The following is a 26,114-nucleotide window of genomic DNA, read 5'->3' on the forward strand; positions in this document are numbered from 1 at the left end:
TTCGTGCCTCAGGGTAGTCTGATGCTCTAAGTGCCTGTTTGCTTTTAGATCTTGCTTGACAAATTAGTCAAAAAATACTCAGATTTTGTTTGCCAAGGGATTATTCCCTTGTCCCTTGGAAACCTTGACTCCTCAGTGCGCATCGAACTCTGCAAATGTGTAGTATAACTAGTTCTGGTTTTCTTTTTTAAGCATCCTTTACAAGTTCACCAAAACCTTGACATTGGAGCTTCCTAATTAGCAACTTTTGCTGAACTGGGTAAAGGACATACATGTAAGCATTTAAATGGGTTTATTAATAAAATCTCAGGAATCAAATGGGATTGGATATTAAATTTATTTAGCTAGAATGTCTTTAAACATTTTAGGTTCTTCAGATGCAAAGAAATTAAACTGCTTCATTAAAAATGTTTTCTTGAAAGTCACGTCCATTTAGAACAGAAAATATAATTTGTATTATTTTTTGTATTATTTTGTATTATTTTTCCAAATAATAACTTGGTCAAACTTCACACACTCAGAAAAACATACTCGCACCCCTCTCCCATTCTGCTTATATTTTCAAGGATTCATTCCCACTTTCCCATAAGTTCAAGGGAATGACCAAGCTGTGGGTCATTCAGGACATGTTTGTATCTATCTGTTCTTCTAAAAGTGGATACTGTTTTGTTAAATCCTTGGGGCCAATGAATAACTATTCTGTTAGGTGATTTTTTTTCTTCTAACTGGGATTGCATGTGCGAAGTACAAAATCACTTGGGTATCAAAATGATGGTGATGTAAGGGAACCAGAGGTAACTGAGATCCCTCCCTTCCATTTTAAGATTGACCTTTAACTTGCTAGATGGCAGGGAACAACTGTAGCTGCAGATCGCCTTCTCAGTGATGCATGCCCAGAGAGGCTCTGGTTTAAGGGGTGTCAGGAGCAGCGGGGGCCGCACCAGGGCATCTCGTTCACAAAGCTGCCTCCTGGACAGCACTTGCTCGTCCTTTCCTGGGCTCTGAGAGTGGGGTCTGGAGGCCACCTGGCGTTGGTGGCTGAAGTCATCTGCGCACAGCAGCCCTCGGAGCTCTCTAACGGCGTGGGGAGGCAAAAATAATCGAAGGGCACTTGACTTGGTTATGTGGGCAGAAGTGTCCTCATCTAAACAACTTGGAAGATCTGCTTGGTGTGTGGGTGTGTGGGTGTGGGTGTGGGCCTTAACTTTTCACAAGAGGCATTGTCAACAAGGAATTAACCCAGCTTCCTCCTCGAGAGTGATCACCCAGGCAAAACCTCTCTTGTAGTTACTCAGACATCACTGTTTGTTGCTGCTTCAGGTCGAACAGACTGTTTTGAGGACCCTTGACTGCTCTCTGGACACCCTCATTGAGCTAAGTGGTGGAAATGAAAGATGAGTGATTTTGATGAATGGATTTCTGGGAAATACAGGAAAATGGAAGAAGGTCCTCTCTCTGTGTTGACTTTTGCTACAGTTCCCTACTATGACCAGAAAGCAGGAACTAGTGGATTACGGAAGAAAACCTATTGTTTCGAGGCAAAGCCATGCTATCTGGAGAATTTCATCCAGAGTATATTCTTTTCCATAGACCTGAAAGATCGCCAAGGATCCTCACTGGTGGTTGGTGGAGATGGGCGGTATTTTAATAAATCGGCAATAGAAACAATAGTGCAGATGGCAGCTGCCAGTGGGGTCGGTATATGATAAGTATTGTTATGTTTTTGGCTCTCCACATAACCTTAATTTTGTAGAAATATACAAAATACAAAGATTTGCATGTTGTATACATCTTAATTCTACTGACATCTTTTTAAACTTTCGTTGTGACTTCAGAGATTGTATATTGTGATATTAAACCTGAAATTACATTAGTCACATTCGGATGTAGGAGTGTAAGTACAACTTCTTATTTGTTGTTCTCTGTGTCTGTTGCTTGAAGAAGTACCTGTTGTTTTTTAGACATTTAAAGCACACCCCCAGCCTTAAGCTGTCTTATCTACATTCTAACTAGTTTCAAGGGGCACCCTATCCGATGTAAGAAGGCTCTAATGATTAGTGGAGAGGGAAGGATTTTCTTTTCTTTCAATGGCTTCCTTGTTGAAGTTCAGTCACTTGTCAAACAGGAAAACAAAAGCCAGGGTATGCTGTTGTTTGTGGGTCCTGGTAGTCATGCAGAAATGCCAGGAGGAATTGGAAAATGTTAGGTGTGAGCCTTCCAAGAGGACCTGTTACAGGGGAACCTGCTTATAATGACCTTGGACACAAAGAAGCCCTGTGTGCGGTGAATTTGTGCAGCAGTGTAGAGATAATAACTCCTATCAGACTATGATATAAGGAGTCTCTGCACTATGAAAAACTGTGTTGGCTGAATTAACCAGATCAGAAGGAATCTTGCACTGAAAGTGCTGATCTTGATAATCTAAATTTGCACAGTCCCACTGATTTACAGGAAGGTGAGCATCAGGATTGCTGTTTTGCTCTGCAAATTCCTCTGCAGTACCAAAAATATGTTTTTAGTGTTTTAGATTAAATTTAGCAATAATCTGCAGCACACAGACCTTTAGTACTCACAAATTTAAAAAATGTGTTGTATTTCCTTTCTGGGAGTGATTCAGGTTCTGAGAACATAAGATTTAACATTGCAACCAAATGTGTTGGGCCTTCATTTTCAGTCTATTTTAATAATATGCCACACAGGTGTGATTGCAAAAACCAAATTAAACACACATACACATACACCACCAAATTAAATTTAAAAATGTCTGTAGATCCTACTGTTTATAGTGTGAAGTTTCTTTTATACTCAGTTTCAGAATTTGAATGCCTCTCATGTAAAAATTGCTGATAAAGCACTCAGCTATGAAATTATTATGAAGCATACACATTTTTAAGATGAAATGTGACATGCTGTAAATTTCACCTTTGAGAGAGCTGCAAAGAGAATGGTATTAAGATGCTTTTAATCTTTTGAGAGAGAATGAATGGAACATTATTTCTCCGCATGTATCTAGATTGTTGCATGGATCTGATACACTGTCTCCTTTGCTGTGATATATTTGACTTCATTTCATTTTTGCGTGGAGCTGAAGGCTGCGGAAGAGGTGGTAGGAATGCGTAATTCAGGAATGTAGACCCTACAGACTTTATCAGATTTACAACCTGAAGGTTTGCTAAATAATACATTTAAGTGATAATAATTGACTAAATATGGTAACTGTCTATTTGTTAGAGCTGTGGCAGCCCAAGCAATATTTTCAAGTCTTTTCAAGGGCATTCTTTATTAAAAATTGTGTTGCATGTAAAGCATTCATGCTACCCAACTGAATTACTTAAAACATTTAGTGGACCAATATAGTACTTTAATCTGATAAAACCTATCAAATCCCTTTGACTGTGTGTGTAGCATCCCTTTGATTGTGAGCAGAACTTTAAGGAGGAAATCCAAAGGAAAGATAATTTGCTGCCATAGATTTTGGTAGGAGTCATTGTTCCTTCCTCACCTTTGTCAGTCAATACCCATTCCACCCATTAGCCAATTCTTGGTGGACTTGTCAGCCTAGTGAGCTAAATAGAGATCATTAAATTTTTTTTCTCTTCAGTGCACTTTTATCTGGTACATTTATAGAATATAATTTGCCTTTGTTAGAAATTTCTCTGTGTTTTTATTTGCATAGAGCTGTCTACATTTATAGGAAATGTACAATTTAAGGCATTTATACTACTGATAGCTTGTTTAATCCCTAGAGCCTTAAACTTAGAGATACATTTAGAAATGAGAATAGAACCGTGTGTATGGCTAGTAGGGCAAAGAAAATGGAACTTTTTTTTAATGAAATACAAGAAAACACCAGGCCCTGTTTTCATTAAAGGGAAAATATAAGTTTATTTCCTATCATGTTTGACTGTAAAAGTGAGCAGGAAGGTATCCAGCTTGGTAGTGTGATAGGAGTTATGCAAAAGGGAACAGTGGCAGAGGCTGGGTAGGAAAGGCTGTATGAGGAGGGAATCTCAGTGCCAGGCTGAGGGAGGTACCTCTAAGCTGGTAGACACTTGAGAGCCAGGGAAGGAATTTTTTTTTTAATTTTAATTTTTTGTGGTGAACTATACATGTCATAAAATTTAGTGTTTTAGTCATTTTCAGTGCATGATTCAGTGGTTTCAATTGCATTCAAAGTGTTCTGCAACTATCACCAATATCCATCTTCAGAACTTTTTCTTCATCCTGTCAGAAACTCTATACCCACTAAACAATGACTCTCCATTTTCTCCTCCCCACCAGCGTCTGGCAACCTCTGTTCTACCTTCTGTCTATGAATATATCTATTCTGTGTTCATAGTATAAGTAGAATCATAGAATCCTTGTCCTTTTGTGCTTGCTTATTTTACTTGGTATGTTTTCAAGGTTCATTCACGTTGTAGCATATATCAGAATTTCATTCCTTTTTAGGGCTGAGTGTCATTCCATTTAGGACTGAGAGTACATTCCATTATATGTATGTACTATATTTTGTTTATCCGTTCTTCTGTTGATGAACATTTGGGTTGTTTCCACCTTTGGCTGTTGTGACTAACTATGCTGTGAACATGGGTATGCAACTTATCTGTCTGATTTCTTGCTTTCTTTTGGGTCTATACCTAGAAGTGGAATTTCTGGACCATATGGTCAGGGAAAGTTTTTGAGTAGAGGAGGGACACAGTTAGAACAATGATTTTGAAGGACAACCTAGATGGGCCTGAGTAGGTAGGATGGATTCAGCTAGGGCAGAGCACAGAGGTACAGGTGGGAGAGAGTCAGGGGAGATTGAGTCAGGAGCTGTTACAATACTTATCCAGACATCTTTAAGGGAAAGAGAGGTAATAGAGTAGTGTCTCCACAGTATAAGGTTGAAGATTAATATTCCTGAGGGTGATTCACAGGAAAAAGTCTTCTCTGGCAAGGGATATTTTGACCAGCTGTACCATTTGTTGGGCTCAAGAGAAATAAACTACTTTGGATTTCCTTTGTTTCTATCTCTTGACTGTCCTTCCTATTCCCACCATCTGGTATAATCCTCCCAGTCTTGGACCACTCCCACAGATCTCACCATAAGGAATGGTAGAATTAGGGGTTACTGTGGGTGGCATAGCTCAGTGTCCTTTTTCCACACCAAATACAAATAAAATCTAAATACAAGTCAGTGTTCTTGATGTGCAAATACAGTTGCCAGAAAACTTCACCAGCCACACTGGCTGATTAAACTGCCATCCCTAAGCCCCTCCTGTTATGGAAGTGCTAAACCATACACTTTTATTCTCATCCGAACCACACCTGGAAACTGCTGGAAGGGTGAGATGTTACTACTCTCACTATGTTAAGTCAGGAGTTTTCAGTGCTTTCCCAGGAATGGTCACTAATTTGCCATGGGACCTGTGATGTCATGATACCCAGTGTCTCCCACAGCACCTTCCCATAAATGCTTGTTAGTATTGCTGTTGGATGGAGGCAAGAATGAACAAGTGGGCAGGATCATGACAGCTCTGGACTTCAGCTTCTTCATCTGCACACGGTACTTGGGAGGAGCAACTGTGGGATGAACTGAAAGTGCAACGGGCTATAGAAAGCACTCTGTAGCTCAGTCATAATCATTGGTATCCATTTTACATTGTCTGCAAATTCCTCTGGTCTGTAAAGGAGCCTAGTTACAGCGCCTACCCTGGTTGTTACCACTTCCTGAGGAAGCAGGACATGACAAATATATTAGTATAACAGAGATTATTCAGAGATAGACATTTGAGAGCCAAGAGTGGCTGAAATGGACCAACTGCTTCCTGGGAGGTGGTTAGCAGTGGAGGAGTTGAATTACAAGGCAGTAAGTTTTCAGTGAGGGAGGGGGGCAAAGGTAACAGTCCCAAAAAAGCTTCCCCATGGAGTCCAGGTATCTCGTTGACATTTTTGACATTAGAAACACTTCTTCCGCCATAAGTCACTTCTTCAACCATATTTTCCTTGGATGGGGTAAAAAGAAATAACAAGTGGAAAATTTTTAAATACTCCTGTCCCTTTCTTCTCACAGAAGGGAGAATGGAGGGAGGGCACAAACTCCTCACTTTATATATCTTTCTGTGTAGCAGTCACATCTTCTCCAACTATGTCAGAGGAACTGATAGAACTTCCTTCTTTTCCAACTTGGGTCATTACGGAACAGATGTAAGTTAGTATCATTTTAGCAAAGGAAGATTTAGGAGCTATGCTGCTAACGTCTGTGGGAGAGATGGGAAGGTGAGCTGGGCATGCAACGAAAGTGTGACGGTCCAGTCAGTAGGAAGTCCCAGCATTCCCTCCTAGGCCCAGGAGGTAACTCAGGTAGACCCTAATGCGGGAGGTGTGTCCTGCTTTGAGGACACCACATCTCAAAAATCCAAGGCTGACTGGAAGGATAAAGTTGTGAGATACACTGTGTAATATTCTTTGTATAAAGTTTGCCTTTTTTACTTTCCACAAAAATTTAATTTACAAAAGCCTTTTTATTGGGTAGAATTCCTTTAACTCAGTCGATTTATATATTTATATCCTCTCTCCCCAAGTATGATGAACTGGATGAAAAGGGTTTCCTCACAGTTTTTCAGTGAAAGCTGTGGACGTGCTTTGTTACGGCTCTCTTTTGAGTGCTTGGTGTTTCCCTGCTGGAACCTTACAGCACCCCAACCATGTACCATTCTGAAACTACAGAGTCCCAAAACACTATCTGAAGGAATGGCTTTGTTCAGTAGTGCTGATCCTACTTCAATAATAATATTAATCAATCATGATATTCTGCCTCGTCATCATCATAACCGTGCTGTTATGTTCATTAAAGAACATCTTTTCTGGTCCAATAGACAATATTCCTTTGTCCATCTGCCAGTTCTGGTGTTTCTGTGCAGTAGCTCTGGTTTTATTGATGCTAAAGTGTGTGTTTTGGATTTCTTCTCCTAGATTGGTCGCTTGGTTATTGGACAGAATGGCATCCTCTCTACCCCTGCTGTGTCCTGCATCATTAGAAAGATCAAAGCCATTGGTGGGATCATTTTGACAGCCAGCCACAACCCAGGAGGGCCCAATGGAGATTTTGGAATCAAATTCAATATTTCCAATGGAGGTGAGTTTACTATCATTTGAAGTTAATCAATTTTTATGTTCAGTAGGATAAAACAATAAGAGAGACCTTTGGAGATCAGATTTCTGGTTCTGATCCTTACTTAGCGAGGGGATTCTTCCATTCCGTTTAGTACAAGTGAAACCTTCCTCATTCTGCATGAGGGGCAATGCATGAGTGATCATTAACGTGATATTTTCTATTAGAAAATCCTGATACTTTGCTTCCTGAGTGATGGAATGGCATATATGCGAGTGAAGAATTGATAAGCTTTGTGTTCGTTCTGTTTTCATGTCAGCTGCACAAAATGACCCACTGTTCATTGTTTGATTTCCAGGTCCTGCTCCCGAAGCAATAACTGATAAAATTTTCCAAATCAGCAAGACTATTGAAGAGTATGCAATTTGCCCTGACCTGAAAGTAGACCTTGGAGCTCTAGGAAAGCAGCAATTTGACCTGGAAAACAAGTTCAAGCCATTCACAGGCACGTTTAATTCCCTCTATCTCCTGCCTATCCCTAGTTCCAACTTGAGCTGTTTGCTTTTCAAGGTTTTAGTAAAGTGGGTGTTCAGCTTTGGAAAGATTGTGGTCACTAAGCTTTGCACACATTAATTAGCAGGTCTGGAGCTAGGTCTGGGTGTCTAGAGACCTGTGCTCTCTGGGCCCTGCAGTGATTAGCTGTGTGACCTCGGGTTAATCATTACCAACTTTCTTGGTCTCAGTTTCTGTACCTATAAAATGAATGGCCTTGACTAGAAGATCTGTAAGATTACATTAATGGCTAACATTATGGAGCATTTTTATGTGCCTGGCTCTTAATATGCATTATCCCATTTCACTTTTATAGTAACAGTAGCCTTATGAGGGCAGCACTATCCATATTCACCTTTTCCAGATGAGGAAACGAAGGCTGAGAGAGCCAAAGTAATGGGCTCAAGGGCACATAGTGAGTGGGAAACCAGGATTCAAACTCAGGTGTGAATGAGTCCAAAACCTGGCTTTATTATTTTTTTTCCTGCCCTAATATTCACAAAAATCAAATCAGACCATTTCTTGGGCTAAATTGAAACTCCTTGGGTAGGCAGCTATGGTAGACATTTTGTTGCTGAATTCTGATGTATTACAATAATTGATGGAATAAATGTTTATAAATAATCTGTATGTATAAAATGAGGATGAGGTGGTTAGCAATGTGACTTGCATTTTCACTACTCTTAACGTGCACTCTTTCCTCTGGACTGCAGCTTTATAGAATGCATTTTTTTGTTTGAACCTACTCATTGAGAGCTGACAATTGCATCCTAACAAAGATAAGAGGTGCTTTGGTGCACCTTGAAGACATTCTTAGGGTTTAGAAAAAACATCAGTAGAGAATTTCTTAAACTCAATGTTTGGAAAATGTTCAGACCCTTGAAAATCCTGCAATAAGAACAATAATACCGAATCTTTGTTTTATTCCTTAGCAATGCATGTGAAAAGTGATTCATAAAATTTTTTTTCCTGCCTTTTACTATCAAATCTTCATGGCAATGGACCTAGAAAAAGGAAAGGAAGGAAAACTAGTTGTTACCTTTTCAGTTATTTATGACACCACTTCTCATGGGGATGACAGGGACTCCATGTGGCACAGAGCAGAGTTTACTGTCATGGAAATCATCAAAAATCCCATGTCTCCGTCCCAGCAGAGTGGGCAAGTTACTTGACGTTTCAGACCTTGAGCTTCCTCGTCTATAAAATAGGACTAATAACGTTTACCTCTTAGGAAGATTGTTAGTATTGAATAAGGGATCACGCAGCAGCCCTAGTATTTTGGAGCTGCTCAGTAATTGTCCTTTTAAAATAGCTATTGCAGGTTTACAGCAATATAATCACTTCAAAGGAGAATATTTCTTAATGTGTTTAGTCTCTCCATCTTTTTAATGTTGCCTTTTCTCACAGTGGAAATTGTGGATTCCGTAGAAGCTTACGCTGCAATGCTGAGAAACATCTTTGATTTCAATGCACTGAAAGACCTGCTCTCTGGTCCAAACCGGCTAAAGATCCGTATAGATGCCATGCATGGAGGTATGGAGCCATTTTTCTTCCATTCCTTTCTCTCAGATATATGAAGCTGCTCTCTACATGCTCTGTGCCTGTCATGGTGCTTTGCAAGTCCTTTCTCAAGACTCTCTCTGGTTGATGGATTTTAAACAGTTATTTTGGCAACATTTCAGAGCATTATTCACACAGATAACAATCTAATTGTATGCAGCAAGAATAGTAGAGACATTCCTCATGGTAAGGTAGTGTGAAGGTCAGTGTTTCCACACTAATCATCAGGTTTTGAGTAATATGAAATTGTTCTTTGTGAGCTCTTCCTCCCCCTCAGAAGATAGCTCACATTCTTCCGAATGCCCCCGTCTACTTCCGGGAGTGGGGGGCCGTCATCTCCTGGGTCTCACACCCACTCAGCTGCCCCGGCGTGTGCCTTTTCTTAGAAGAGCAAAGCTTACAAGAGCAAGCTGAGGACTAAATGTGGGAACAACAGATGGGTATCTCTCCCTCTTCCTTCTCCGTGGGTTGTGTGGCTGGGTCAGTAGAGATAGTAGCCATCACTGTGAATCAGAATGAGGAAGATTTTTCACATATAGGAATATGGGAATTCCTGAGCACTCAGGTTACTTGTTTGTTTTGTAATAATTTAGAATTTTAGAATCTTTGAATGGCAGATTTTTTCCCTGGTCTTGGAATCCAGCTGCCTGGCTAGTTGGGGAAGACTTTCTGCCTGTGCTTAAACCGTTCTGATGATGCCATTCAGGGCCTCCCGTTAAATTGCAGAACCAAAGTTCGAATACTTTCTCATGGTGGGCTGAAATCTTCCATCCCTGAAACTTTGCCCTTGGGTCCCAATTTGCCTCCAGAGTCCATAGAATGTGTCTACTTCCTTATTCAGACAGCTATTCTGTCATTTCACACAAAGAGATTAAATAATTTTCCCAAAATCATACAGCCAATGATTGGCAGAGCTGGGATTCAAACCCAGATGCTCTGATTCCAGAGTCTAGGCTCTTAAACACTACAATATGCCATTTTGTGAGCTTTTACTGAAGGACTGAGTGAGAAAATGGTTGAGAAGCACCTGGCACAGGTATATAGTAGTATCGCCTCTTCCCCAACTCTTCTTTATCAGCTGGCCCTACCCTTTTCAACCTAATTTCTTGTTATTCATTTGCGTAGAACCTTCTATTCCTGTCAGAATTACTGTCTCTCCACTAGCTCCTGTGTACAGTTTTCATATTGTCTCTCTTGTTTGTGCAAATCTCCCTAGAATACCTCCACCTCATCTCCAAGTCTTCACATACTTTAATAAGTTTTATTTTCTGATTCTTCATTTCATGCTTTGCACAGTTGTAGGACCATATGTAAAGAAGATCCTTTGTGAAGAACTGGGTGCCCCTGCAAACTCGGCAGTTAACTGCATTCCTCTGGAGGACTTTGGAGGCCACCACCCTGACCCTAACCTCACCTATGCAGCTGACCTGGTGGAGACCATGAAGACAGGAGAGCATGATTTTGGGGCTGCCTTTGATGGAGATGGGGTAGGTACAAGTGCATTTGAGTGAACCTGATGCAAACAGGCCTGATCCTGCAGCCAGGGAAAGAAGGGCTGTTCTGGCAGGCCCTGTGGGCTCAGTGACAGTAGAGGATTCCTTGCCGCACCTGGGGTCAGAACTAAATTATTAGAAGACCCTCTTGGACAGAAATGAGTCCTTGAAATGTCACACATGTCTTTGATTTCAGATGTTCATGTTTCCTAAGAGTGGCTGGGTGATTAAGGCCCAATTATAACGTAGTGACTGGTAATTCATAAGTTGGTTGGTTTATAGATACCCATCCTAAGGTAGGTTATTGTAGTCAACCAGCAGCTGGCTACTTATTCAATCTCTGTTAAGGGTTTTAGTCTTGTAATATACTCATTTGTTCATTCACATTAGCTGAGTGATAAAACTATAGTGAGAGAATTAACCACATTCCTTCTCTACAATTAATATTTTTAATAAACAGGCTGTTTTACTTATTGATGAATATATAGCAAGGAAGAGATGTATTTTAGTCAGGTTTGTATTATTGGTATCTCAGAAATAGTAGGTACTACACAGGTTTGCCTAGTTGAAAAAATATTTCTGTTGTTAACATTTTTCTTTAACATCATTTAGAAGCCACTGTTTCCTAAAAAGTAATTTTTCCCATATGAATATTTTGGGACGTTAAAGGGATCCCTAGCAGACATTATTTTTCAATGCATCTTTCTGAAATAGTGCGTCACGGGAGTCGGTTCCCTCCATACTCTGAGTTACTTGAGGGCTTCCCGTATACCAGGCACCAAGGAAGCAGTGGGGGGAGGCGGCATCATTGTTGGGTCCTGCATCAAATGGAGGGCCCAGGAAGCCCTTCCTGCAAGAAATCTGCCTTGTTCCTCGAAGGTGCCTGGTAGACCTAGCAGATTATGTAAACAGCCAACATTTCCTCTTTTGTTGCAATCTCTCCTCTCCTCTGGGAGAGAGGTGACTGCTTCCAGAATTTGGAAAAGGTCTAGGATGTTAAAGTCAGCTGGCCTCTGGAGAGACAATGGAATATCCAGGTCGGAAGGAATCTGTGTTTGCACTTTAGTTGAAAACAGTTTGAGCTTTGGCATAGAGGTGCCTTCAGCCCAGTGGTACTGTACAGATCTGTTAGAAACAAAATCCGGTGTTTAGAACACAGTATGAATAAGGGTATCAGTTTAAAATTTATAATTGAACACTTCATAGCTCCCCTGTGTAAGGATAGTTTGGTTTCTTCAGCAGTTGGATTAAAAGATTTTCCTTCAAATCCCCCTTCTCCTAAGGATCGAAACATGATTCTGGGCAAACGTGGGTTCTTTGTGAACCCTTCAGACTCCGTGGCTGTCATTGCTGCCAACATCTTCAGCATTCCATATTTCCAGCAAACTGGGGTCCGAGGCTTTGCACGCAGCATGCCCACCAGTGGTGCCCTGGACCGGTAGGTCACTCCGTTGCCTTGGCCCTCACCATGCTTTCCCCGCTTTCAGCTCGGGTATCTGACACATAGTATGTGCTTGCTAAGTGTTTATTTTTTGAAGGAAGGGGTGGAGTGTTTTCTGGACGAGATGTCCCCTCTCTGTGCCCCCTCTGCACTTCTCCCATTCCTGAACTTTTCATGCTGTGTTTGCAGAGCCTGTTTACTCCACCATCCACCCTGCTAGACTATCAGCTTCTGCAGAGAAAAGACAATCTCATTCATTGTCCTAAACTCTGCCTGACCACAGGATGCTTAGGACATAGTAGGACACACATACGCATGTACACTGTTTAACAAATGAACCACTGAATGTTAATGAAGAAGTGAGTGGATGGTATTTCCTTTGTAGGGAGGACATCATTCTAGAGACTTGCTTTCCTAGCAGTGTCCAGGCAGCCTGGGTGAAGCAGTTTGAAGTAGGATCACTGTTTCAAAAGGACTTTCAAAGAAACATTCCCCTTTCATCCCTTGTTGGATGCCCATGTACACACAAACAAAGTAAATGTTCATTTATCTGAATCTACACAAACAGAAAGCTCGAGTAGTTGAAAGAAATTATGATCAGTTCTTAATGAGAAAGAAAGGATCCAGTGACAGTAAACAGTTGAAATCTCTGGTTTGCATATTTGTTTATTTATTATATATCACATCACTTACAAAGGCTTATGAGATCACATATAAAACAATAGAAAAATAAATTGCTGAATCATTGCTGAATGAATGGACAAAGAACAAGTGAATGAATAAAATACCAAGGTCAGAGAAGAAAGCAGAACGTGTATATCTAGGCTCTTATAATAGTAATTAACATTTTTTGAACACTACCTGGTGCTACACACTAAGTACTTTATGTGTTTCCAGTCATTTAATTCTCAGGCCAACCCTGTGAAATAAATGCTGTATGTAGCCCCACAGTCCCAGGTGGGAAAAACAAAAGGACAAAGAAATTAAATAACATTCCCAAAGTCACCCAGCTAGTAAATGACTGTGTTAGGATTTGAACCCAGGATCTTGGCTTCCACCGCTGGGCCATGCTGGAGTTGCCTACTGTGGAGGTAGAGTGGGGGGGGGTGTTACAGAATTCATAGAGCTGACTTCACCTCAGCTATTGAGAAAATTACTAATATTTGTTTAGCGGTTTGTAGTATACACAGAGCTTTTTTGCATTCACCATCTCAGTTGGTGCTCACAGCAATCGTTCTCTTAGAGAAGAGGAAACCAAAAGTCAGATGTTAGTAGAAGCCCACAGCCAAATCTGAGCTAGAATTAGAACTGGTGTTTCTGCGTCTACATCCCACATCTAAAGCTGTGAGCTGGTTTCAGCCATGCTAGTGTACATTAGACCTGTCAGGTCCGGAAATACCTTCTCTGTCATCCAAGAACAGTTTCATTCCTTTTTCTGGAAAAACTGATAATCTGCATATCAAATCATCACCACAGAAATAACTCATTACACGGACAAAAGTTTATTGTGCTTGTATTTTCAAAATCATAGATTTAATCTTCCTCCAATGGTAGACTCTAAATTTGCATTCTGGAAAGCAAATCTCACTAAAACTGAATGAAATGTAGGTACTTTTCCCATTTAGAGGGAAATGAACTTTTTTAAAAAAGTCACTTAAAGGAGGTTTTTAATAGTCTAAAGACATATATAGAGAAAAAGATGTGTGGGAGGGGACAGGGAGCAAGGATCAGTGTGGGTGAAGTCGGTGCAGATGGGGCCCTACAGGGTACTGTCCTGCAGGACTTCGGGTGAAATGAAAGGAGCATTGACTGGGCAGCTGATAGGAGCTGGACAGTTGGTCGTCCTCACTGTGTGACCTTGGGCTGCTCATAACATTCCAGACCATTTCCTTTTCTTTAAATAGTCTGTGTGATTCCAGTATTCTATGATTCTATCATTATAAGTGCATGAAAACATCATTTGTTCTTTGTAGAATATAAAGTATAAACAGTCTGTATCTAAAACATAGGAGTTTAAACAGCCTACACAGCAGCCTTGCGACATTGTGCTGCAGTTGCTGTTCTGAAATGTTGGTCAATGATCTGAATTAATCTCTTCTTCTTCCTCTTTTACCCCCTCTCAGACTCCATGTATAATAGCCCATTGTGCACAAGTTTTCTCTTATGATTTTCCACCAGTCTTAGAATCATGTGTACCTCTGAGCAATGCCAAATAGGACCCTTGATTACAATAGCTGTTGCTATTTTCCATCCCTCACATGGCTATGCTAACAGTCCTGCTGTGATATAACTTTGATTTCATGCCTTTGAAGGGTGGCTAATGCTACAAAGATCACTTTATATGAGACCCCAACTGGCTGGAAGTTTTTTGGGAATTTGATGGATGCAAGCAAACTCTCCCTTTGTGGGGAGGAGAGCTTCGGAACTGGTAAGTGTGCAGTCCTGCACCACCCATTTCTTCCCTGTGAACACTACTTGCAGTGAGAGCTTAGACCACTAAGGCAGCATGGGAATAGCAGCGGTAGCTGATGTGCCCAAATCATCAGGCTCCAGTTTATTTATAATGACCCTGGTGAAGTGTCTGCATATGAAGAGCTGCTAGCACGTTCAGCCAAGGAGGGCTCATTCTGCTCTCAGGGGATCACATCCACCGAGACAGCAAGTTTGGGGCCCCCTCAGCAGTGTGGTTGGTCACTGAGTCTGTAGGGATTAAACAGAGTGATAAACATATTTTTCTTCCCTCAGTGGTCAAGGAAACCTTTATAAATGTTTTCATTTCTGGGAAGAAATATGGTGGCATGAGTCAGTTTTTCATTTTTATTTAAGAGGAGGTTTCAGTAGAACATTAAATCTTTCTCTTTAATAGGCTCGAGTTTTCTGCAGCAACAAGTTATGATTTATTAAGTTTAAAAGAAAGGAGACTATTAGGATGTAACTAAGATTAGCATCTTAGTGATCAAGAAATTAGAAGCACGTCGTTGTCCATGTCTGTGTAAGGGGTGATATGATGGCAGAGTGGAAAATGGCATGCTTTGGGGGTGTCCCACGACTCTCATACCCCACTTTCTGTGCTCTCCCTCCTCCTTTCTGCCTGAAATACTGAATTTCCACCTCCATGACCTTCTCTACTATGCTATCCTACCCATGTCAATCTTTTCTCTAAACATCCATTCAGGCGAGTGGCCCTCTTCCACGTGTTGGTCTCCAAGCAGGTTGCAAGGTTTTTCAGGGGCTGCTCCTAGTCTCTCTACTCAATATTTTTGAAGTTAAAGGACCAGTGTTCTTGGTTCTTCAGTATTCTAATTCCATCCTTTGGCAAAGAAATGCAATCAAAATCTAGCATTCTGTCAGCCTTGCAATTGAGTTGCAATGCATGCTAGGTTAAATAGAATAGAATGCTGATTTCATTTCTTTTCCAAAAGTCCTGCCTGGGATAGGGTGGGTAGGATGAGTTGGTAAATTTGCAACACCTGTTTGCAAAGTTCTAAGCATTTAATAGCTGAGGGAGAGTGGCAGTTCCATGGCCATGAATTGACTTGATAGCATTGTAGGGTGTCAAGGAAGATGGATGAGTCCTGGGATTGAACAGTGTCCACAGAGAAGGTGCGATGATTCCCAGGGTTCTAGGGTTTTGATCAGAGAATACAAAGCCACTGCTAGTCCTTTCCTACCTAAAATATAGATGGTACCTGCCATGTTACTTCCTGGGGTACTAGATGAACCTGCGAGGTGGTCTGCCATAAATTCCCTGCAGTATTATCCAGGGCAGGCTTGGTGTCAGTCATTCTTCTTTATGGATGAAGCTGTCTTTGGAGGCAGGCACCATGTCTTAACCTTTGGTTTCCTAACCCCGTCTGCCTCTATCAGTGCTGAGTCTCATGAAAAGAGAAACACCTAGACAAGGTTCCCCAGGGTATTTGGGTGTGTGAAAGGGTACTAGTTCCATTAGGGACTTCTGAGTTCATTGAAGTCTGGGAAACTGGAATACCCGTCTCTGTCTTGGTTATTCACAGTGATGTTAGCATCTGAAGATTCCAAAGCATTCTACAGTGAAGAATCCTGTTTGTACAGTTTTACCTAAAACGTAGTTAGCAGCATATCTCTTTTTTTGTGGTACATCTAGTAACATCTGGCCCCAGGCCCATGGGAATGCCCTGGGAAAGGTGGGTCCAAGCCCTAGAGCCAAGCAGGAATCACAGGTGCCGACTGGTCGGGAACAGGCCTGAAGGCAGGATAGCACAAGCTGTTCCTCTTAACTAGACAGGCCTTCACGGGCTGGAGGGCAGCTTTCAGGCCCTCCCTTTTCTGGGCTGCTCATCCTTAGTTCCCCAGTCGTTCCTCACCTCCAGCACCAGCTTCAAGATGCTCCCCAGTTCACCAGTGCCCCTCGTAAATCAGGTCCATAATTGAGCCTAAGTCCTCCAGGGTTAACCTAACTGGCAAGTAAAGAGTAGACTGAGATGGTTATTTCCAGGGAACCGGGCCCTGTGCTTTTCTTGATACATCTTTCATTTATGTTAGCTTTTAGGACATTTCATAATGCTTGTTTGGCCCATGTGATGTTGTAGATAACTAAACCGCCTTAAGTTTTTAATACTTGGGAGCATTTGCCAAGAAAAATTTCCCATGTTACATCTGTGGAATTGATTTCTTTGAATCCAAGTATTAGATTTTAAATTATTCCTTGTTAAAGTTTGTTCATATTTGTTTATTCAACAAATACTAAGTGCCAACCATGGTTTTATCTTCCCTTTGATACCTTTTTTTATCCAAAGAGAGAATGTATTATAAGAATAACCCACAAATGCTTTCTCTCTCTTTGAAAAAAGGGAATTGTTCTGTAATATTTCTGAAATAAACATTTAAAAAATCAGGCTGCTTAGCCATGGGGCTTCACTGCTAGGAATGAGAGCAGCTGAACTTCTTTAACAGAACTTTGGGTCTCCTTATTTATAGAGGAAATTTCCACCCACTGCTTCCCTTGCTGGCAAATGCTTCCAAAGGTTCCTATACAGAGTTTCTCAGGGTGGACATTAGCATTTCTATGAGCTTTGAAATATTTGAATTCTATAGCTTAGTTGCATATGGGGTCATTTATTTCTAGGACAGCAGAGAGAATTTCTCAGGAAATTCTGTCCAGAGTGAGTCAGATCCCCTTATTATTCTCTCTCATGGCATCACACACTTCTCCTCTGTTGCACCTATGGCAGCTGGAATTTTACCATTATTTATAATTAATTGATTCATGTCTGTTGGATCCACTAAACTGTAAGTTCTGTAAGAAGAGGAGTCACATCCATCTGCCTGGTAGATATTCTCAATCATATTCTCAGAGCTTCCTATAAAGCCCAGCCTAGAAGAGGTGCTCAGCAAACATTTGCTGAATGAATGAGAGAACACTAATCTGGCACTCTCCATTTAGACAAACAGAATCCAGGTGTTGGTAGGGAACAGACTTTACAAGTCATCTGATGTAATTTCCTATATATTGCTGGAATTAAGTGAGCAGCCAATGCTCTTTTGCTTAAATACCCACCTCATTGGAGAATCCCCACCTCACCTCTTGCAGTGGTCTAGGATTCGTGTGTAGACTCAATACCACTCCCACTTTACAGTCCAGAACTGGGGACCCAAGGTCTTTGTGAGAAAAAATGAGCTTTTATAAAGAAAACAAGTGTACTTGCAAACAGATTCAAAGAAGTCAGACCTCAGAAGAGGTGGCTTACCAAACAGAACAAACCACTAGCATTTGAAAGTGTAAGCCATAATATTACTAATGTTACCAGGTACACATTAGTCTGTTCATAGTAGAGAAACAGCAGCTGTCCTCACGATTATCACAGCCACAGAGGCTCGGATGCTTCCTGACACCAGCATTACAAACACCAGGGATGAGGGTGTTTTCGTCAAGACTCATAAGAGGGCACCAGAACTGGATGGGGTGAACCTGTTATTTTTGGATGATCACGTGGTGCAACATTTTTTCCCCCAACTGTGGATGCTGATATATATGTTTGTGCACAGTGGCCGAGGCCAAAGGTCAGTTCTGTCCCACCGTGCACTTGTTGGAAAATTGGAAGGAAATAGAAAGTGAAGCCACTGAATAGAATAGCATGTCACTGCTTTTGAAACTGTTCCTCAAGAAAATTGGGGATCTTGGGGGAAAGAGGTAAAGGAAACCAGGTTGAAGATGAACATATCAAATGGCAATATGCCATTGAAGTATGATCTGGTCAGGTGTAGTGGTTAGCAATATTTCTTCCCTGTCCCATCTGTAAAAGGTTCTAGTGAAATGCATCATACAGGAGTGATAAGTTGTATAGCATAAATGCATTGCAAATTTCTTTTAATTTTCATTTCTCATGAAAAGCCCTTCATGGTTGTACTGCTTTTTATCAACTCATTCCTCAGATGTTTATTGAACTTTAACTGTATCCCAGATACTGACTTAGGCCCTGGGGACACAATGGTGAGCATAACCTCCTTGTGCAGGGCTCTGTGGAGTCCACATTTGTGGAAGAAAGCCAGACTTGGGCCAGGTAATTACAAGTGTACAAAGTGATAGAAGGTGAAATACGGCAGCTCTGGAGGCTTTATATTCATGGTACCAAACTTGGTTCTGTGGTGTAAGGGATTTGATTTTCAGTCTGGTTTCTGCCCACTCTAATTTGCATTGCTCAAGATACATTTTCCTGTAGGCAAATCCCACACAGAAAGGTTAGAACATTTCATCTCTGGATATTTTCCATCAGAATACCCCAGTAGAACTGGGCTGATACCCTAATTAGAACTAACTCAAACTATTACCTGCATGTGTGCCTCCCTCACCTGTGTATCTGTGCTCACCTGTGAGGGTAAACATGTCTTACTTATCTTGGTATTTCTCACATACTTGGAACATGGTAGGCACTGATCTATATTTGTTGAGTATAAAATGAGTTTGGGTTAAGATATAGTTCCTGCCCACCAGGCACTTACTGCCTTCCTCCAACAGAAACAGAGTTTCAGGGGCAGTCACATAGTAGTGCCGGGTAAATTGCTAAATTAGTTGGAAGGTCTGGGGGTTGCTGAAGGAGAACCCTCTGAAGTCTGGATTGATCTAAAAAAGGCTTCCTGAGAAGTTTATCTGACCTTTCAGAGTAAAGCCATCTGTGGACTGGAAGGCAGTGAGGACAGGACAGTGGACAGAGCAGATCTGCTGGGTCTCCCTGCCAGTCAGCTGGGCTCTGATCATTCTTTGGCCAAACCCTTATTGAGAGTGGACTGATGCCTGGCACTAGCTAGGGGTACAGCTCATACTATGGGGCAGGGTGAGAACAGACAGGGTATGATAGAACCTAGGGCAACAAAGAAGCTATCCTGGATAAGGGTGAGGTTGAATGCCATTTCAGATGTCAGCCAGGCTGGCATGTATATGTGCAGTGGAAAGTTCCAGGCAGAGAGAACAGCATGATTACAAGAGTGAAGGAGAGGTAGAAATGGGCCGAGAAAGAGAAAGAAAGTCAAAGATGGGTGGACAGATGCTGGTGTTTTTAAGAACTCCATGTAGCCTTTTTTCAGCTGCCACTTCCCTCCCCTCCACAGGCCTGTTGCCTGCCAGGGGCAGGAGTCTGGGTACTCCTGCGAAGCCCGTACTGGCAAATGCAATCTAATCCCTAAACTGTTAGTTCTTGGCTCCCTCAGCAAGAGTTGACATTTTTCTTGGCTAAGACCCACTGTATGCCCTGACTGAGCTGAGGTTATACTTATCACAAGGTGCTGATTAAGCTAAAGTAAAGTGACAGGTGTTTGAAGATGCTGAAAGGGCAGAATTCCCATGCAATCAGTTGGTCTCTGAACTGGACCAAGTAGGAAGAGACCCAATGCAGAATCTGCCCCTGCTGTGATGTCAGCTAGAACTAGGTGCTTGGTGGTTGTGCATTCGATCAGTGTTGAGTGGATATGACTTCTTTTACTGTTTTTAAATTTAGTGTTAAATGAATGTGGCTTCTTTTACTGTTTTTTTTTAATTAAGAAAAATGATACCAGTAATTCATATTCATAATGGGAAGATTAGATAAGAAACAAGAGAAGAACACTGTAATCCCACTGCCTAGAGAAAAAAGCATATTGAGTTAATATTCCATTTTCTTCCCCAATATGTACAGCATTAATTTTCCCTAAAATGTTTTCTTCCCCAGTATGTACAGCATTGATTTTCCCTAAAAGGTTTTTTTTTCCCTTATTCACAATGTATCTTGCAGTCACATAGTACTTAACAGTTTATGAAGTAGTCCCATTCCATATCACAGTAAAGTCTTATAATTGTGTGAAGAAGGTGGCAGTATCCCCATTTTACAGTCAAAGAAACTGAGAAAAGTTAAGTGACTTGTTCAAATTCAAACAGCTTATAAGTAACAGTTTCAGATTCATGCTTTCTGATTCTTAAGTATAAAGCATTTCAGTTGAACCACACTGCAGAAACAACAATAGCTTTAGACACACATACACACACAATCGTTTTATTTTTCACTAATAACTGTCATCATTGATCAGAACCCTAAGAAAATGAAATTTACGCAGACTTTGGAGTATTAGAGTTACTTAGAGTTTTTTATTTTTTTCATTTTTTAAATTTTGGTATCATTAATGTACAATTACATGAGCAACATTATGGTTACTAGACACCCTCCTTTATCAAGTTCCCACCACATACCCCATTAAGTCACTGTCTATCAGTGTAGTAAGATGTTGTAGAGTCACTACTTGTCTTCTCTGTGTTGAACAGCCCTCCCTGTGCCCCCCCTACATTATACATGCTAATCATAATGCCCCCTTTCTTTGTTCTCCCCCCTTATCCCTCCCTTCCCTCCCATTCTCTCCAGTACCTTTCCCTTTGGTAACTGTTAGTCAATTCTTGGGTTCTGTGAGTCTGCTGCAGGTTTGCTCCTTCAGTTTTTTTCTTTGTTTTTATACTCCACAGATGAGTGAAATCATTTGGTACTTGTCTTTCTCTGCCTGGCTTATTTCGCTGAGCATAATACCCTCTAGCTCCATCCATGTTGTTGCAAATGGTAGGATTTGTTTTCTTCTTATGGCTGAATAATATTCCATTGTGTATATGTACCACATCTTTATCCTTTCATCTACTGATGGACACTTAGGTTGCTTCCATTTCTTGGCTATTGTAAATAGTGCTGTGATAAGTATAGGGGTGCATATGTCTTTTTCAAACTGGGCTCCTGAATTCTTAGGGTAAATTCCTAGGAGTGGAATTCCTGGGTCAAATGGTATTTCTATTTTGAGTTTTTTGAGGAACCTCCATACTTCTTTCCACAATAGTTGAACTAATTTACATTCCCACCAGCAGTGTAGGAGGGTTCCCCTATCTCCACAACCTCACCAACATTTGTTGTTTGTCTTCTGGATGTTGACCATCCTAACTGGTGTGAGGTGATATCTCATTGTGGTTTTAATTTGCATTTCTCTGATGATTAGCGATGTGGAGCATCTTTTCATGTGCCTGTTGGCCATCTGAATTTCTTCTTTGGAGAAGTGTCTGTTCAGCTCCTCTGCCCATTTTTTAATTGGCTTATTTGCTTTTTGTTTGTTGAGGTGTGTGAGCTCTCTATATATTTTGGATGTCAACCCCTTATTACATATGTCATTTATGAACATACTCTCCCATACTGTAGGATGTCTTTTTGTTCTACTGATGATGTCCTTTGCTGTACAGAAGCTTCTTAGTTTGATATAGTCCCACTTGTTCATTTTTGCTTTTGTTTCCCTTGCCTGGGGAGATATGTTCATGAAGAACTTGCTCATGTTTATGTCCAAGAGATTTTTGCCTATGTTTTTTTCTAAGAGTTTTATGGTTTCATGACTTACATTCAGGTCTTTGATCCATTTTGAGTTTACTTTTGTGTATGGGGTTAGACAATATTCCAGTCTCATTCTCTTACATGTAGCTGTCCAGTTTTGCCAACACTGCTGTTGAAGAAGCTATCGTTTCCCCATTGTATATCCATGGATCCTTTATTGTATATTAATTGACCATATATGCTTGGGTTTATATTTGTGCTCTGTATTCTGTTCCACTGGTCTATAGTTCTGTTCTTGTGCCAGTACCCAATTGTCTTGATTACTGTGGCTTTGTAGTAGAGCTTGAAGTTGGGAAGCGAGATTCCTCCTTCCTTCTCAGGATTGCTTTGGCTATTCAGGATCTTTTGTGGTTCCATACAAATATTAGAACTATTTGTTCCACTTTGTTGAAGAATGCTGTTGGTATTTTGATAGGGATTGCATTGAATCTGTAGCTTGCTTTAGGCAGGATGGCCATTTTGACAATATTAATTCTTCCTACCCAAGAGCAAGGGATGAATTTCCATTTATTAGTGTCCTCTTTAATTTCTCTTAAGAGTGTCTTGTAGTTTTCAGGGTAAAGGTCTTTCACTTCCTTGGTTAGGTTTATTCCTAGGTATTTTATTCTTTTTGATGCAATTGTGAATGGAATTGTTTTCCTGATTTCTCTTTCTGCTAGTTCATCATTAGTGTATAGGAATGCAACAGATTTCTGTGTATTAATTTTGTATCCTGAAATTTTGCTGAATTAAGTTATTAGTTCTAGTAGTTTTGGAGTGGATTCTTTAGGGTTTTTTATGTACAATATCATGTCGTCTACAAACAGTGACTGTTTGGCTTCTTCCTTACCAGTCTGGATGCCTTTTATTTCTTTGTTTTGTCTGATTGCCATGGCTAGGACCTCCAGTTCTATGTTGAATAAAAGCACTGAGAGTGGGCATCCTTTTCTTGTTCCCGATCTTAAAGGAAAAGTGTTTAGCTTCTTGCTATTAAGTATGATGTTGGCTGTGGGTTTATCAGATATGGCCTTTATTATGTGGAGGTACTTGCCCTCTATTCCCATTTTGTTGAGGGTTTTTATCACGAATGGATATTGAATTTTGTCAAATGCTTTTTCAGCATCTATGGAGATGATCATGTGGTTTTTGTCCTTCTTTTTGTTGATGTGGTGGATGATGTTGATGGGTTTTCGAATGTTGTACCATCCTTGCATCCCTGAGAGGAATCCCACTTGATCATGGTGTATGATCCTTTTGATGTATTTTTGAGTTCAGTTTCCTAATATTTGTTGAATATTTTTTCATCTATGTTTATCAGGGATATTGGTCTGTAGTTTTCTTTTTTGTGGCATATTTGCCTGGTTTGGGTATTAGAGTGATGCTGGCCTCATAGAATGTGTTTGGAAGTATTCCCTCTTCTTCTACTCTTTGGAAAACTTTAAGGATGATGGTTATTATGTCTTCTCTAAATGTTTGATAAAACTCAGTGGTGAATCCATCTTGCCCGAGGGTTTTGTTCTTGGGTAGTTTTTTGATTACCAATTTAATTTTGTTGCTGGTAATTGGTCTGTTCAGATTTTCTCTTTCTTTCTGGGTCATCCTTGGAAGGTTGTATTTTTCTAGAAAGCTGTCCATTTCTTCTAGTTTATCCAGTTTGTTAGCATATAGATTTTCATAGTATTCTCTAATAATTCTTTATATTTCTGTGGTGTCCGTGTTTATTTTTCCTTTCTCATTTCTGATTCTGTTGATGTGTGTAGATTCTCTTTTTCTCTTAATAAGTCTGGATAGGGGTTTATCTATTTTGTTTATTTTCTCAAAGAACCAGCTCCTGCTTTCATTAATTTTTTTCCTATTGTTTTATTCTTCTCAGTTTTATCTATTTCTTCTCTGATCATTATTATGTCTCTCCTTCTGCTGACTTTGGGCCTCATTTGTTCATCTCTTTCCAGTTTCAATAATTGTTACTTTAGACTATTCATTTGGGATTGTTCTTCCTTCTTTAAATAGGCCTGGATTGCTATATTCTTTCCTCTTAGAACTGCCTTTGCTGCGTCCCACAGAAGTTGGGGCTTTGTGCTGTTGTTTTCATTTATCTCCATATATTGCTTGATCTCCGTTTTAATTTGGTCATTGATTCATTGATTATTTAGGAGCATGTTGTTAAGCCTCCTACTTAGAGTTTTGATATATCCAGGGTGATTAGTGAGATTAATCAGAATTTTCAAAGAGACTAGGGATTGTGCAAATGAAATAGAATATATTTTGTTTACATTATTGGGTGTTTGATCTGGTTATTTCCAAGTAACTTGGTCAGAGTTGGGTAAGATTTTAGATTTTATTTTTATTTCCACTTGAGAAAAAAACAAATTCTTTACTTGTAGCAAGAAAAATACAAAGGATCACTGCCCCCTATGCTTTCAGTTCTAGCCTTGAAAAAAAAAGAAACAAAAAGGAAAAGAAAAGAAAAAGGAAGGGAGGAAAAAAAAAACCAAACCCAGGGGAACACAGACAAATAAGTCCAAGCTGTATACTTTTGCCATGAATTCTCAATATACTGGGGAAGCTGCCAGAATCTTGCTGCTCGGAATGAACGATTGCCAAAACATATCATTTGCAAAAGCTGTAAGAGCCAGAGAGCTAACTTTCAGTTCCTTGAAGTAGTGGTAAAGGCAAATAAAAATCCATAGATAGTAAAATTTGGTAAACATTTCCAAAACGTGTTTCATAAAGTGCTAAAAGTATTGCCAAGTATCTCGTTTTGCCAGCGTCCAGGTTCTGAGAACTATTTTTTCTAAGAGCAGTATCTTATTGAAGAGAAAAATCTTTTGAAAAAAGGATTGTGTTTTTATGAACTAAAAAGAGAAATAGAAAATATTGGAATCTATTAACTGATTAATTCATTCATGCACTCCCTCACAATTAATTATTTTCCTTATTCCATGTACTGTGCATCCCCAGACTTAGTTACAAGGGGAAGTAAGACATGCCTCCAAGAAATACATGGTTAGTAAGTTGAAAGGCTTACAGATAGAAGACTGAGGCTCAAGGAGCATGGTATTGCACCTTTTTTTTTGAGCAGGTTACTATAGGAGAAGAAAGAACCTAGCTCATAGCTGCCTAGAGAAGCTGAGAGCTGGTCTCAGATAGTCTCAGATAGGAGAGGACATTTGAGCTGGGTCTAAAAGGATGAAGAGGGAAAGGAAACAAACTTACCTCATGCCTATTAAATAGCCAGCATTATAGATTCTGTTGACAGTTCTAAGAAGAGTAAATCCCAGTCAGAAGTCAAGAAGGGCAGACAGGCATGTAAAGAACTCAAGGCATGATAATATGCATAGCACTATTAGAGAGGGATTATATTGAGTACCATTTGGAAATCAGAAAGTAGCACTGGATAGCGCCTGTTTTGTTTTGTTTTGTTTAGAATAAGAAAGTTAAGGTAAAAAATAAGAGTTGTGTTCCATATCAGTCTCTTGAAAAAGGATCTCCATGCATATAAGCACATTCAAAGGAGCCAATTTGCTATTTTTGGTAAAGATTTTAGCAAGGACCTTAGCAGATGACAGATGTGCCATAGTTTTTTTAACTATCTATTGGTTAAAGAAATATGTCCTAGAGTTGGAGTTTCTAGATCCTCAAGCAAGTCTATTTTTAACGTTTTTGCTAAATTGCTCTCCAGAACAATTGTACCTATCCTGGTAGCAGCATGTTGGAATCTCATTTCCCTTATACCTCCCCGATACTATGTGTTACCATTTTTTAATCTGTGGCCATTTGTCAAGCAAGTGGCAGTTTCTTATTGTGGTTTTACTTTAATTTGTCTGATGCTAGCTCTTTTTTATGTTAATCAGGTGTCTGTATTTATTCTTTGGTGAATGCTTATTTATATCCTTGGCCTGTTTTTCTATTGAGGTTTTGCTTTTTTCTTATTAATATATCAGGTTATTTTTTTTAGTGAGTGTGTTAAACATCTTTATATTACAGATTTGTTTTAAAGATTGCCAATGACCTTTTAATTTTATCTATAGTAGTTTTGCTGATAGAAATCTAATTTTTAAATCAATATACATAGTATTTTTTCTTTATGAAATCTAAATTTACATGTATTTGCTATCTTCAAGATTTAAAAA

At 40.1% G+C, this 26,114-nt stretch overlaps 1 protein-coding gene across 3 annotated transcripts in view; it reads left to right on the forward strand.

The window, feature by feature from the left end:
- The window catches only part of PGM1 (phosphoglucomutase 1), a 57,405-nt gene that overhangs the window by 22,046 nt on the left and 9,245 nt on the right, over positions 1 to 26,114 (forward strand). For 2 of the 3 annotated variants that reach the window (XM_036911297.2, XM_036911298.2), the window contains exons 2-7: positions 6,958 to 7,120; positions 7,455 to 7,601; positions 9,056 to 9,181; positions 10,505 to 10,695; positions 11,985 to 12,139; positions 14,455 to 14,570. In XM_036911297.2, the coding sequence (XP_036767192.2) occupies positions 6,958 to 7,120; positions 7,455 to 7,601; positions 9,056 to 9,181; positions 10,505 to 10,695; positions 11,985 to 12,139; positions 14,455 to 14,570 (898 nt within the window). Of the gene's footprint in view, positions 1 to 1,338; positions 1,695 to 6,957; positions 7,121 to 7,454; positions 7,602 to 9,055; positions 9,182 to 10,504; positions 10,696 to 11,984; positions 12,140 to 14,454; positions 14,571 to 26,114 lie in introns of those variants that run through there. The other variant, XM_036911296.2, reaches the window with a different exon arrangement.

Source organism: Manis pentadactyla, chromosome 4 (genome assembly GCF_030020395.1).
Source record: "Manis pentadactyla isolate mManPen7 chromosome 4, mManPen7.hap1, whole genome shotgun sequence".
Classification (NCBI taxonomy): domain Eukaryota; kingdom Metazoa; phylum Chordata; class Mammalia; order Pholidota; family Manidae; genus Manis; species Manis pentadactyla.